This window comes from Haliotis asinina, chromosome 16, assembly GCF_037392515.1.
Source record: "Haliotis asinina isolate JCU_RB_2024 chromosome 16, JCU_Hal_asi_v2, whole genome shotgun sequence".
NCBI classification, from domain to species: domain Eukaryota; kingdom Metazoa; phylum Mollusca; class Gastropoda; order Lepetellida; family Haliotidae; genus Haliotis; species Haliotis asinina.
The window spans coordinates 17252183-17266599 of NC_090295.1; the positions used below are offsets into that span (position 1 = coordinate 17252183).

General features: G+C 38.7%; 1 protein-coding gene across 7 annotated transcripts in view; it reads right to left on the reverse strand.

Annotated features, from left to right (window-relative positions):
• Nucleotides 1-14417, reverse strand: part of LOC137268869 (agrin-like) — a 403012-nt gene that overhangs the window by 130020 nt on the left and 258575 nt on the right. For 6 of the 7 annotated variants that reach the window (XM_067803448.1, XM_067803452.1, XM_067803451.1 and 3 more), the window contains exon 4: nucleotides 1829-2065. The exons of the other annotated variant lie outside the window; for it this stretch is intronic. In XM_067803448.1, coding sequence (XP_067659549.1) covers nucleotides 1829-2065 — 237 coding nt within the window. The remainder of the gene's footprint in view (nucleotides 1-1828; nucleotides 2066-14417) is intronic. 7 annotated transcript variants of the gene reach the window in all.

Below are 14417 nucleotides of genomic sequence, written 5' to 3' on the forward strand. Positions count from 1 at the left end.
GTTATTTGTTCTGAAAATGTTCCTTATTTGTTCCAATATATTTAGTTTGCTTTGAAAAACAAATTATCAATTTACTGGTAAAACATATTTTCTATTGTCACAACCAATAACATGAAAATAGGATGGTTAGATGTTTTTTTCATCACTAAAAAGCAATGCAGGGAACAGCTGTCTGTGCACATCTGCTTTTTTGTGTTGACCTCTCATTAAAATCAACTTTAAAAAATAAAGAACATGATAGCATTTCAGCTGTCTACTTTTTTTACCTCAGAGGAAGAGGGAAAACTTAACATTTTAGTGAAGACATAAAATTCACAACTGCACCTCACTAAAAAACATTTTTCCCAGAGTTTTGGGTATTAGACTCCTGAATTTTATTAGTTTGCAGTAAACTTACAATGATGATAAAATCTTCACCAGACATGAAGTACTGTATATACAAAACCTGTGAGGACATAAATCTTTTTATGGAGAAGCGAAAGAATGGTTCCAAATAAGCTAACAGGTTCTACAGAACAGAATCATCTGGTGATTATCAGTCTGCGAACATAGTGAGTGAGTTTGGGTTTATGCCGCTTTTAGCAATATCCAGCGACATCATGGCAGGTGGCACCAGAAAATGGGCTTCACACATTGTACCCATGTGGGGAATCAAACCCGGGTCTTTGGTGTGAGCAGCGAACGCTTTAACCACTAGGCTACCCCACCGCCCCTGAGAATATACAATTAACAACAATAAGGTCACAGAAAGTCATTCCTGCTCAGGCATTTTCAAATATCATACAACATTATGGACTTAATTACTTTGTATTACCCAAGCTGCTTGTGAGGTGCTAGAAGGTCACATGGTTCTACCAGTTACCCATTTTCTGCTGGGTAAACAAGGGCAATAATGAACAAACTTGCCCAAGGTGAGACGATGAGTGTCACATGTGCTTCAGTGTGGTCCAGGGCAGAAACTAGAAACTAAACGTCTAGAAACTCTCAGGAGTCAAACTGAGCAGTGTGCTCACCTAGCTAAGGACTGTACGTGCCCAACTTTCTAACTTAAACTAATTTGTGACCTGAGCTCTACACACAAGACCACACCACAGTAGTCTGTGGTTAATCTTACCAACAAGAATATGAGTCCTACATTTTCCACAGAAACATGAGAATATGTTGCAAGTCTAGAAACTAGGTGGATACAAAATTAAATAATATTCTATTGCTTGTGTCTGTCCATTTCTCATGATGGGTATACAAGTTGCCTGGTTACAGACTATAACAGCGTCTGCCCCTGTTACGTGTAATCTGTCAAAACAGAGACATCACAGATGGGGCAGAAAGGGTTAATCGAAACAAAAACATTAAACATTTCCATTTTATTCTCTTCGACATCAAGAAAGGAAGGTGACAGAGCTTATGAATGCTTCTGAATTCTTCAAAGATATCATAATCATTGTCAGTATTTCAAGAAAATTACTTCTGTAACAAACAATTCATCAACATGTCTGAAAAATGAAACTGATCAATATGTTTTAAAAGAGGATGGAACTCCTTCTTTGATGGGTAATGGAATGTGTTTGGTATTGTAACTGAGGTAAGAAAGCTTCTAAAGGTGCAAGTGTGTGTTCTAAACATCTGAAACACTAAACAATGAGACGGTCATCCGTGCCAAATACCAACAAGTAATAATAATACATTGTTATGGAACATTCTGTGGCAAAAAACGTGTAAAATAAATAGTGAGTTTGGATTATGGAACAAAACTGTGACAGTTAGGATTAACTCCCTTCTAACATACAGGTTAGTTTGACCCAACACCTTAAACATAGCAAGTACATACCACATTTTCCGAAATATTTCACACGGATTTCTTTCATGGACGTGCAGGCAGCTCTCTCAAGCTCACACATGTTCTTATAGTCAACTCCATTGTTTCCGCAAACTGGCGTACTTCCTACGTTGTCACCATACGAGTCGCATCGGTTCTGACACGTGCATCTGTGCGAAGTTCCATCCAGTGAGGGTACACATATGGCGCCAAAGTTACATGGGTGATCTTCGCATGGGTTCTTCTTTCCTGGAGGAAATTTATAACAAGCCATTACAGGGTCAGTAAATAAAAACATCACTATCACAACCTGTACTGCCACATGCCCCAGCATCGTCAAAGAAGCTTTGGAATGAACACCCGAGAATTTCGCTTTCTGAAAATGAGTTTTCCACGATTTTATTGTCCCTGTTCTCTTGTAGAGAGAGGATTTGTTTGTTGGACAAGGTTGGGATACACCAGCTTTCTGAAAAATATAGACCTTCCTTGATCTTTCTTTGACTGTATGAAGTCCTCGTGGCATACCAGTAGGCAATGAAGCACTTGTGTGTTGTGGAATATTGGCTATTCCAGCAGGCATGATGGTATATGCTATGTGTCACTGATGCTGGAGAATGCTTGCTTGATGCAGAATTACTGCATAAATAGAAAACTTGGGTGTTTGGTCACACGTGAACACATAAAATTGAATCACGGTAACACGGCATCAAGTCATGCAAGGAACTGTAGGTAACGGCATCCTTGCAGGAAATCAATAACGGCATCGCACATTCATTCCTCCATTCGCGGTAAAGCTTCACACGCAGACGACATTGTCACGATTGCGGATTTAGTTTCAGCCGAGAATGCTGGGATATAATCACCACCCGTTGTCACTGCAGCGTAGTTGTTGACAGAGGCCAGTCAGATAATACAAAGTAATTCCAGGCCCGATTCCAATACATGTACTCAAGCCCCAATACACCATGCTCCAGCTAACGAGACCTGTAGCTTCATCGTAGCTACACTGCCGCCTTCCAGCTTCACATTCTGCAACAATGCCGCCAAATTCTAGCAAAATCCAATAATGGCACAGAAACTCTTTTCCTTTGTCTTCCACAAGCTTTTCTCCATAGGTATTATTGAAAATCAAATCATTATGTCAACCAACCATCAGAGAGATGTCTAGCACAAATTTTGCTCGTTTACTGGAGTTCCTTCCTCCCTCCCATAACACTCGGCCAATAATTCTGAAATATTTATGAATCATTCACTAGGGAATCTGCTTTTCCACTCGAAACCGCGCTTCAGTGTAAGAGGCTGGCATCTCTGACAATATGAGCTGTATGCTTGAAATGGTGCAAACACCCTTCTCTTTATAAAACATTTAATTCCTTGCAGTTCCGCCATATGTCAGATAAATCCTGAATTCACCATCCCTAGTCATCTACTGAGTTGGTCATGTCGTATAACTTGACATCGGTAATAGTTCACTATGGTAATGTAAGGAAACCAGACAAAGGTTTCAGTAATCTTACACTGAAAGCTTGAGGCAAATCTAATACTCTAACAAGCAGAGTATGTCAGTCCAAGATGAGAACTGTGCATGGCTTCCAAAATCAATTCTGGAGCCTCTCAATAACATAATGAAACATGTGAAATTACATTTGTTATGTCAGACAAAATTACCCTAAAAAATGAATGTTGGAGGTTGTTTTCCCCCTTGATCTCTCCTCGTATCGATTGTTTCTGTCTTGTTTGGCTCTAAAAAATATAAATATCCACCAACATGGCCGAGAAATGGAAATTACTATTTTTTAAATATTGATAAATGCACAATTCCTGATGGGGATGATATTTCAATATTTTTTAACCTTTGGGATTCTTGACACATGCGGCTATGAATATCACAAATAGAAAATGTCCATAGTAATCAAAACTTTGGTGTTTTGTATTCTGTATTAAAATGAAAAATTTCTGCATGTTCTCGAAATCATTCTGACCAGTGAACAATCAAGTCTCACAGCTGGAGAGTCACGATCGGTGATGCAAATAAATCAGTGTGTGAGTGAGTGAGTTTAATTTCATACTACTTTCAGTAACATCTCACCTATATCATAATGGGTTACACAAGAAATGGACTTCGTATGTTGTACCATGTAAGGAATTGAACCCATAATGATCAAATGCTTTAACCACTAGGCTATCCCACCTCTCTGTGTGTCAGTAAGTGAGTGAGTTTTTTTTAAACCAGTTTTAGCAATATTCCAGCAATATCACAGCAGGGGACACCAGAAAATTCGCTTCACACTTTGTACCCATGTGGGGATATGAGCCTGGGTCTTTGGCGTGAGGAGCAAATGCTTTAACCACAAGACTATCCCACAGCCCTTTGAGTCAGTGAACCTCGATGATGTAGATTAGTGTTCACACTATCAACCACAGGTTTAATAGATTAAGTGAATAAGTGAGTAAAGATTTATGTTGCTTTTATCAATATTCTAGCAGCACGATGGTTGGGGGCACCAGAAGTTGGCTTCATACATTGTACCCATGTGGGGAGTCAAACCTGGACCTTGAGCATGATGAGCAAACACTATCAACTACCTCATAGCCCCATCTGCATCATTAAGTGACAGAGGCATTAAACAACAATTATCTAACAAAAACATACTGTCATTACATCAGTCCAGACCAGAGTCATCAATTTTAAAATTCATACTCTAAACACACAGCTAGCAAGATGGTACAATTAACTTTGGGATGCACTAACCCCAGGGAGTTGAGAATATAATTCAAGAGGACACACATTCATTGTTACAGAGATAATGGTGTGCTTTGACCGTAATATCCAGCACATTTGTAATGTCATTTCCATATAAAGCACCTTAATTCAGTTATAAGTAAGCAAACTGTATTGCAAGAGAGTGTGTAAGTTGGGTGTTACACCATTATTAGCAATATTCCAGGAATATCACAGCAGGGGTCATGAGAAATGGGCTTCACACATTGTACCCATGTGTGGAATAAAATTCAAACCACTAGGCTCCTCCACTGCCCTGGCAAAGGCACAAAAAACATGCATTTTTGCATACAGTCATATTCAATTCTTTTTCCCACATTTTAGCACTTTAATTGCCAGCTAACAATTATGTCAATGGCTTAATTACAGTAAAGCTTGGTCACTATTGATCATCTCTTTACAAAATTACAAATTTTGTCAATTTTTTTTTTTTTTTCAGCAATGTGGTTGTTATTGAGATGTACCGATTGTTAAATATTTAATTAACTAATGTAATTGAAAGAAACCCCACATCATCATATCAAGAATTTAAAATATAAATCATCAATTTCATCCCAATAACACCTCAACCTGAGTGGATTAAATCTCAGCTTTAATTCAACTTTGGCTTTAAGACTACAATTACAGGCTGGCACACTGACTCGTTGCAGAGCTATCTTGACTGACAAGGGCGGTTTGAGTTGAGAGCTTGACAGGCAGTGGTTCAACACATTTTACTGGTTTGGATGGCTATTTTGAGTTTTTCAACGAACCAATTTCTTCACATTTCAATGAACCATTTTCTACATTTGTCAATTCTCCATATTCATTGTACTCCAAGTGTTAATGATGTTCTGGAGTTCTCAATTAGTGACTCTTGTGCCATAGTAACAAATATACTGCATACAATTTGAATAAGCACCTGACTGAATAAGTGTTTGATAAAGTCAGCAACCATTAGGACCACTCATCAGCATCTTAGTCCAGTGGTCAAAGAATGATGCCAGGAGCCTGGAGAGCCCTGGCATCCTCATTTTCATCTGTCAGTCATGCCGGACAAAATGATGGATCTGCTCATGCCGGACAAAATGATGGATCCTCTCATGCCAGACAAAATTATGGACGTGCTCATATCAAGTGAGTGGGTAAGTGAGTGAGTGAGTGAGAGTGAGTGAGAGTGAGTGAAGTGAGTGAAGTGTGAGAGTGAAGTGAGTGAAGTGAATGAGTGAAGTGTGTGAGAGTGAAGTGAGTGAAGTGAATGAGTGAAGTGAAGTGAAGTGTGAGTGTGAGTGTGAGTGTGAGTGAAGTGAAGTGAAGTGAAGTGAAGTGAAGTGAAGTGAAGTGAAGTGAAGTGAATGAGTGAGTGACTATAGTTTTAGCAATATTTCAACAATATTCCAGCTATATCACAGTGGGGTATACCAAAAATGGGCTTCACGCACTGTACCCACATGTGGAATCAAACCCTTTTCATGATGAGCAAATGCTTTAACCACTAAACTACCCCACCCCTAGTTCATATAACAATGACAGATGATATGACAAATGTCAGCTGTAGCCTCCCATCAATACCCATACCCCTCTTTTCTCTATTAGCACTTCATCAATAGAGGTGATCAATATTCCTATCATACAACGCCAAATCACCCTCCACCACTGACACTATTCAGTCAATAGTAATCACTGGCATACATTTTATTTAGGCAGTGATCTTTCCATCGGTTAATGAATGTGAATTACGGCAGGCCTGGCCTTATAATTACAGGATACTCTTAAATCTGGTCTCACCCGGGGAAACTTCTATAGTGCAATAATTTGGTTTCTTTGCTTTGATTCACTTGCAGGAGAAGTTCATGGCACATACACATCCAGATGAATCATTCTTTTATGGATTAGAACCGAGGGTTTTGGTTTGAAAGTGATGGAAATTAACTTGAACACCAAACATGGCTAAAGCGATTTATAAGCTGCTAGTTGGGAGATAGGATACTTGTCTTGTCAGCTTCAGTCTTAAAAGCATAACAGATATAACCAAACATTTAAACTTGAGAATGTATTGATTGAAATTTGTCTACATAAAGGGTTAACACACATTTGTAGCAGACTTGTCAGATTTGAAATGAAAATAGTGAATGAGTGAGAAGTTTAATTTTATGCCGTATTCCAGCTATGTGGTGGCCGTCTGTATATTATCGAGTCTTGGCCAGACAATCCGGTGACCAATAACATGAGGAAATGAGAGGATGGCAGTTTACAGAATGTGTAATGGTAGCCTTATGGCTAAAGTATTTGTTTGTCATGCTGAAGGCCTGGGTTTGATTCTCTGTATGGTCACAATGTCTAAAGCCCATTTCTTCAATATTGTTAAAACTGGCGTAAAACACAACTCACTCACACGATGTGTCAGAACACGCTGCAGGCATTATGGGGTTGTGAATTATTATATTATGCAAGGTTATTTCTGCTAGCCTCAATCCAGGAAGCAAGTGCTCATTTATATCTTTGTGAGTGAATGAGTTTAGTTTTATGCTGCTTTGAGCAATATTCACCAGAAATGATATTCACAAATCGTACCCAAGTCAAACCTGGATATTCAGAAATGTTCTGAAAATATTTAATGAAGCATTCATGTCTTATGCATAAAATATTCATTGGAACTGAAAAGGCTGTTGCACCAATGAAGTAATGTTGGTCTCCGTTGTATCTCTCTTAAAAAGCATCAAAGGTTACAGAAGCGATCCACATCTAAAGATTCAAGTTGCAGAGGTTACTCCTTCACACCAGCCTAGTATTATCTCATCGGCTGGAAACACACACTTAACTCAGACAGCAATCGTCCACCATATTGTTAAAGGCCTTCCTGTCCAACTTCAGCCCCATTATCACTTCATCAGACTTCATCCCAATCGTCACTTTTTCACATTGGTTTTGTTATTCATCGTTCCTGAATATGTATGCAACTCTGCCTTGGGTAGGGGTTTCTTGTGTGTATGGTGGTGTGGGTTGGGGGCTTGGGGGCTTGGGGGAAAGGTGGGGTGTGGGGTGGGGTTTAACAGGAAGGAGGCTGCAAAATCATCAAAGGTGCTGCAATGTGCCATCTGTTGTCTGTTGCAACCATCCAATGTGTTAATATTGTCAGCTTGTCCTGTACTACTCAGTTATCTCAGGCGTTGAATCCCAGAATCCTGCTTGAGGTTGACAGTTTGGGTCCATCTCACATAAAGCACAAAATGACCATTTTCAAAATGCAATATCTAGTCATCCGCACTTACATTTTCCTAAAACTTCAATGCAATGGGTAAATGTTGGTGTTTTGGGTGAATCCAGAAATACAATTATGAAAGGTACATAACAGAACCAAAGAACTGTCTCTACATAGTGGTAATGCTGAGCACTATTTGCATGCTGCATCAGTCCTGCTAGATATGTTCCTATCGGTTTCATAGCTCAAAGGGATAAAAACCTTGCAACATTTCTGTCTGTGATGTTGTGCAAATAGAAGGGTGTTATCTAGTTCTGCCAGAAGCTAATGCCAGATCCCAGTTCTAAAGTAAATATCAGTAAAAATGGCACATTTGAACTATATCTTCATAATTTATACAATTATGATTGAGTTACTATTGATAAGGTTGCTTATATTTCACTGATAACTTAAACAATGAATAGAAACAGAGGATTTAATTTGAAAAAAAAGATTTGGGATACAATATATCTTTCTTCCCAATTTGGCTACCAAGGGCAAATAGTTTTAAATCCTGGATAATCCTATAACAGTACTAGAAGTATTAGAGCTGAAGTGGGTCACTGTTGGCATATGACACCACATGTGGAAATAAAGTTGAAATACATTAAAGCAGCTTTAATGGGAGACGAGTTTGTATTCAAATGTCATATCACCCGAAAACCGAGACTAGTTCCTGTTACAGTTCCCGTGTGCCTGATTACAAATGATACTGTGCATGGTGAAATATTCATCGCTGTGTGTGCATCTTTCCTACATACTGGCAACACAATCGAAAGCATCTGATGACAATTCCAATCAACAGCAAAGAATGGACTCTTACTAGGCAGAAATTCTGTATACTGGAGATATATACTTACAAAACTGTTATGTGTGCTGTGATATTGCATGACAGAACTGTTATATCAAGAATATTTTGTTGTGTTATTTTTCGGGTCTAAACTGCCTTCATATATCAAGAATATTTTGTTGTGTTATTTTTCGGGTCTAAACTGCCTTCATATATCAAGAAACACATAATGTCAAATGATGGTTTTTCTCTTTAATTGATAAAAACCTAAAAAAAAGATATACAAACTTTTCACTTGTAACTGGTAACATAATAGATTGTTATTTCCTGACGTGGTTTCTTATTGAGTTTGGATCTCAGATTGAAGAAACGATAAATTTTACAACATGACTTCAATAACTGGTAACTGGTATTGAGCATTGGGTGTGTAGAGCTGTACTTCCATCAAACACTTTATGAGAAGCAAAGTATACCAACTAATAGGAATAATATATACTGGGAGAGGCTGGAAACAAAATATCGTGAGGTGGAATATTTGCACTTGGAAAAGGAAGCTTAAAAGAATTTCATTATAATTCAGCTTTTTGAAAATCTTAAGGGGATTCCAATTTCTTGTGGTCCCATAAGCAAATTCATATTGTTTGTTTCTCAGCAAAATGACCATGTACACTGTAAAAATCTCAAACTTGTATCATTTAAATAATGAAGCAAACGACTTCATGGATAATTATTCTTGGTGTCATTTCTTACTTTTAGCTTCATAACAGTGTAAGACTACATTGAAACTTTGCCCTATGCAATAAACAAGAAGTTATCCCAAGGACAAATGTTTCATAACTGGAGGAGTGAACATGTGAGTATTTCTATCACAGTGGGCCAGAACACCAGAAATGGGCCTAAAATATTGTATCCATGTTGGAAAAATTGAACTAGGTCTCCGATGTGACAAGTGGACACTTAACCATTATGCTACCCCACTATCCCTTCTTCACTTTTGAGACCCATTAAGGTCCCTGGGTAGGATAGGCCTTCAGCAACCCATGTTTGCCTTAAGGCGACTATGCTTGTCATAAGAGGCGACTAACGGGATCAGGTGGTCAGGCTTGCTGACTTGGTTGACAAATGTCATCAGTTCCCAATTGCGCAGATCGATGCTCATGCTATTGATCACTGGGTTATTTACAGACCACTTCCATATAGCTGGAATACTGCTGAGTGTGGCGTAAAACTAAACTAAACTCACTCACTTACTCATTATTGACTCACCAACGTCTAGAATGCTGATCAAACAATTCTGTATCACACCACGCATCAAACTACTGAAACACATGTTCTGACATACTCTGACAGAGTAAAGGAAACGTAGACAAATTCATATTGCTTGTTTCTGAGCAGCATAGTAAAAATGTCAGACCTGTGACTGACTGAGTTTAGATTTATGCTCATTTTTGCAATGTTTCACCAGGCAAACCCGGAATCAGTAATTGATGGGAATTGAACCAGACCTTCGGCGTGATGAGTCATTAAACTCACTCATTCATTCACTCATACAGTGCATGTCAACTGAAGACACACCCCATCCTGCCTGCATCCCACCTCCCTTCAGACCTGTGTCACATCAGGCAATTCAAACTATTCAACCATATAAACAACGACAAAAAAAATAAAGAAATAATAAAAACATGATCAAGTGCTGTTAAACTCACTCGTACACTCACTCACTCATTCAGTGCATGTCAATTGATGACGTACCCCATCCTCCTTCACAAAGGCAGTTTGCATTGTGTACGGTAACCCGACAAGAGCACTAGCCATAAAGTTCATGAAGGATATTGCCGAGCAGCCATCCTGGGCGCCGAGCTGCTGCTCCAGTCATCCTAAATGGTCGCTGGCGAGATGGAAATACCCTGCATGACTGACTATCAGGATAATAATGATATACGTTGCACCATCAAGCAACTAAGAGGGTTCATTCTCAGGGTCATGATTTCAATATTTGCCTTGCCTGGCACAATCAGCAAAGACAATAACGGTCATTGAATTTTCCATCTTAAGTAAGCAAGTTCTCAGAGTCCAGATTGTGCTCTTGTATTTACATAATTCCCTGTTTAGGAAAGGAAATAGCTGTAATTGACCAAGATTAATCCTGCTCTTGTGTAAATGTTTAATGATCTCCATAATACTTGGCATTCCTAACATGTCTGTATTTTTAAACATCAGTTATATAGACAACTGTTCTTATTAGATGTCACTGAACATCATGCCTCTTTCAGAGTTAGCTCCCTTGATATTTGGCATCCATTTTTAAATGGAAGCCATAAAGACATTTTTCTTATTAGATGTCAATGAACAAGTGTCTTTTAGAGTTATCTCCCTTGATGGAGGCCTTAAGTTTCAGATATTTTCCATCAATTTCACTTACATTTATCAGACATGGTTTGTCTGGTACGCCATAGCCTACTCCTCTCTGCAGTGAAGGCACTGGTAGAGCCAGCGCTTTTCCCTCTTCAAATAACATCAATATAGACACTGTCAGAATATGGTGTATTACTCCACATTATGACAATCCCCTAAACAATCCCTTTATTGGAGTGGGGGTAGAGCTGGAAAAACCCCAGTGTTTATCATTCAGAATTGGTTTCCTTGTCAGATATTTAGATGGGGCACCACAATATTTCTAAGGAGATTTCAACATGTTATAAGTGCCTTGTCGACCAGTATGACATCACAATCAAATGATGTTATTCTCTTTGGGGCTGTATCACTCAAACTCAAAACCCACCCCTCCATTTTGAGACTAAGTTTTGAGACGTTTCCATGGAAACCAAGAAAATAATACATCACAAAAACCTTTAAAAACCAAAAGGCACCACTCTGGGGTCTGCCACACATATTTAGAAATTTTTACTAACAGATATTAAGAAGTTTTTGAGTTCTGCTCTGGAAATGAAACACACCTCTCACTTTTGAGACTATGCCTGAAATGTTTCCATGGAAACCAAGAAAATAATAAATCACAAAAACCTGTACATAGCAAAAGGCACCACTTTAGGTTCTGATTGATGTATCTACCAAGTTTTGCAGAAAAATACTGAATTGTTTTGAGTTCTGCTCCGGAAACAAAGCTCACCCCCACCATAAGACACAATAGTACACCAAAATGTTCCATGGAGAAACCAAAAAAATATAAATGCCAAAAATCTGTAAATAGCAAAAGGTACAACCATAGGCTGAGATTACTATATCCATCAAGTTTGTTCTAAAAATATTGAACAGTTTTTGAGTTATGCTCCGGAAACAAACTGATTATGGATGGACGGACGGGGGACGGATGGACAGATGGGGGACGGACGGACAGACGAGGTGTTGACTATATCTCCCCGCATTACATGCCGGGGGGATAAAACGTGGTGCAAGTCTACCTGTGGTCTACTTTGCTGATCCAACAGCATGGTGCATGGTGTTCGCTGACCAAGGAACAATGCAAATCTGAGATTCAAACCCAGGAACAGGTGAGTGGATCAAGGTGTACAGTACACTGCAGCACCTTACACAACTGGGCCAACTGTGGGTGAATTATGTGAATCTTGTGTTTTGTCAGTGCTCTTTGTGATTTAGAGTCATTTGTGAGTGAGACTTGTGAGTGATTTCTGTAAGCATTGTAAGAAAGAGAGACAGAGAGAGAGAGTGACAGATGGAGAGAGAGAAAGTTCAGTGAGTTTTCTGATTTGTGAGTAAGATTTGTGAGTTGTTTGAATTTTATAAGAGAGTTTTACAAATGAGTTTTGCTATTTGTGTGAGTTATGTGAGTCAGATTTGTGAGTTAGTTTTGTGAGTGCATGAGTTATGTGAATCTGAAGAATGAATTTTGTGATTTGTGAGTCAGTTACATGAGCGAAATTTGTGCATTAGTTTTGTGAATGAGTGAGATTTGTGAGTGAGCTCTGTGACATGAGTAGGTGAGTGGTTTGGTCACCAGTGAGTGGGTCAGAAGGTGACTGAGCACCACAGATGATCTTAACATGTAGAATCAAACCCAGAATAATGCTTCATTTACAAGACAAATCCTTTGTCCTCGGTGAAAGCAGGCAGAAGCATCAGCTACACAAGACTAATCCTTTGTCCTCAGTGAATGCAGGCAGAAGCATCAGCTACACAAGACTAATCCTTTGTCCTCAGTGAATGCATACAGAAGCATCAGCTACACAAGACTAATCATTTGTCCTCAGTGAATGCATACAGAAGCATCAGCTACACAAGACTAATCCTTTGTCCTCAGTGAATGCAGGCAGAAGCATAAGCTAATGCTACAAAAAATATTGCTGCAAATTTGTAGTTGACCTCTGATCATTGTTTCAGCTATATATCTCCATTATGCCACTGTGTTCAGTTTAATGGCAAGAAATAAATGAGAACATACTTTGATTCCAAAACTTTGGCATTTTTTAGATCTCTGTTTTATCTCACAGAAACCAAATCATTCCACTATCTCACATAAGAATTTGACACAAACAAGAACCATCCAAGGCAGGCACTGGGATAAAAACAACATTAACAGAATGGACAAAAAACACTGTACAAGAAATAATTAACAGCAAATGACAAATCCCCAGCCACCTTTCACCCCCCTAAATGTGCATTTCAAGTTATGGCTTCTGTTTGGCTTTTTCCCTTGCGGGCTTTGGTTTACGACTGGTTTACATGTACACCCCGTAGTGTGTTTTGATATGGGAGCCCGTCGACTATGATGAATGGCCATGCTGCCGGTTTGGTAAACTTGATGGATCATTGTACTTTCTTATTTGGACGGAAATTATTTCTTTGGAGGTTTTCTGGAAATTAGATGTATCAATTTGTCTACTTTCTGATGAATTTTCAGCATTCCATGTGGAATGTGCTCTTCCTGTGTGAAAACACATCTCCCTTTTACACATTCCTGGGCCCCGTTTCACAAAGCTCTTGTAAGATCTTGTAACTATTTTCGTAGCATCCGTATCTCATGTTACAGTGTAGGAGGCATAATGGCTACGAGAAAACTTGCGAGATCTTTGGCCTACGAGAGTTTCGTGAAACGGGCCCCTGGTTATGTTTCAACCCATTTATTGCAGAGAATATTTCTGATTTTAAACTGTTCAAAATATGCTTACTGTGTATAGGATGCTGGTTAATTGGAATGTCTGGCATTTTCTTTTAATGTTGACATCACTAATCATACTTCTGCAAACATCTATCACACAATCTTTTCCTCCTGTATCACTTTTGGTTAATACTCAAAGATAACAAAGCAAATTTTGTTTGCACAGAAATGGCTTCAGTGTGGCCAGTGATCAGTTACTCAGGTAAGGAGACTTGAAATAGGGTTCAACATTGCGTTTTTGGCGACATGAATGTATGTTCTGGAGTCTGGTAGACTTATGGCTGTTTTAAAGTGTTCTGTTACCGAGAAACCATTCTGTAGTTTAACTTAGCTGATGCACACAAACACTGAGAGTATACAGACAACAAGCATTTTTTACGGAAATATAAGGACTAACAATAACACAAAAATTTACAAATTCAGATTTCGGAACAAGCTTCATTAATAACTGGTTTGTGCAATGTTGACAACAGATCACAGTGTACAGTCAGGACCCCGATAATCTGATTCCCGCGATATCCGAACAATAACTATCTGTAACTAATCTTGTTTACTATGTAAACTCATTACCTATTGATTCATTAATTCAGTGACTCTCTCTCCGTATCCGGAAGTTAATTAGCGGTAACAGATTAGCTAATTACACATATCATGCATAGTTTTGCTTCATTA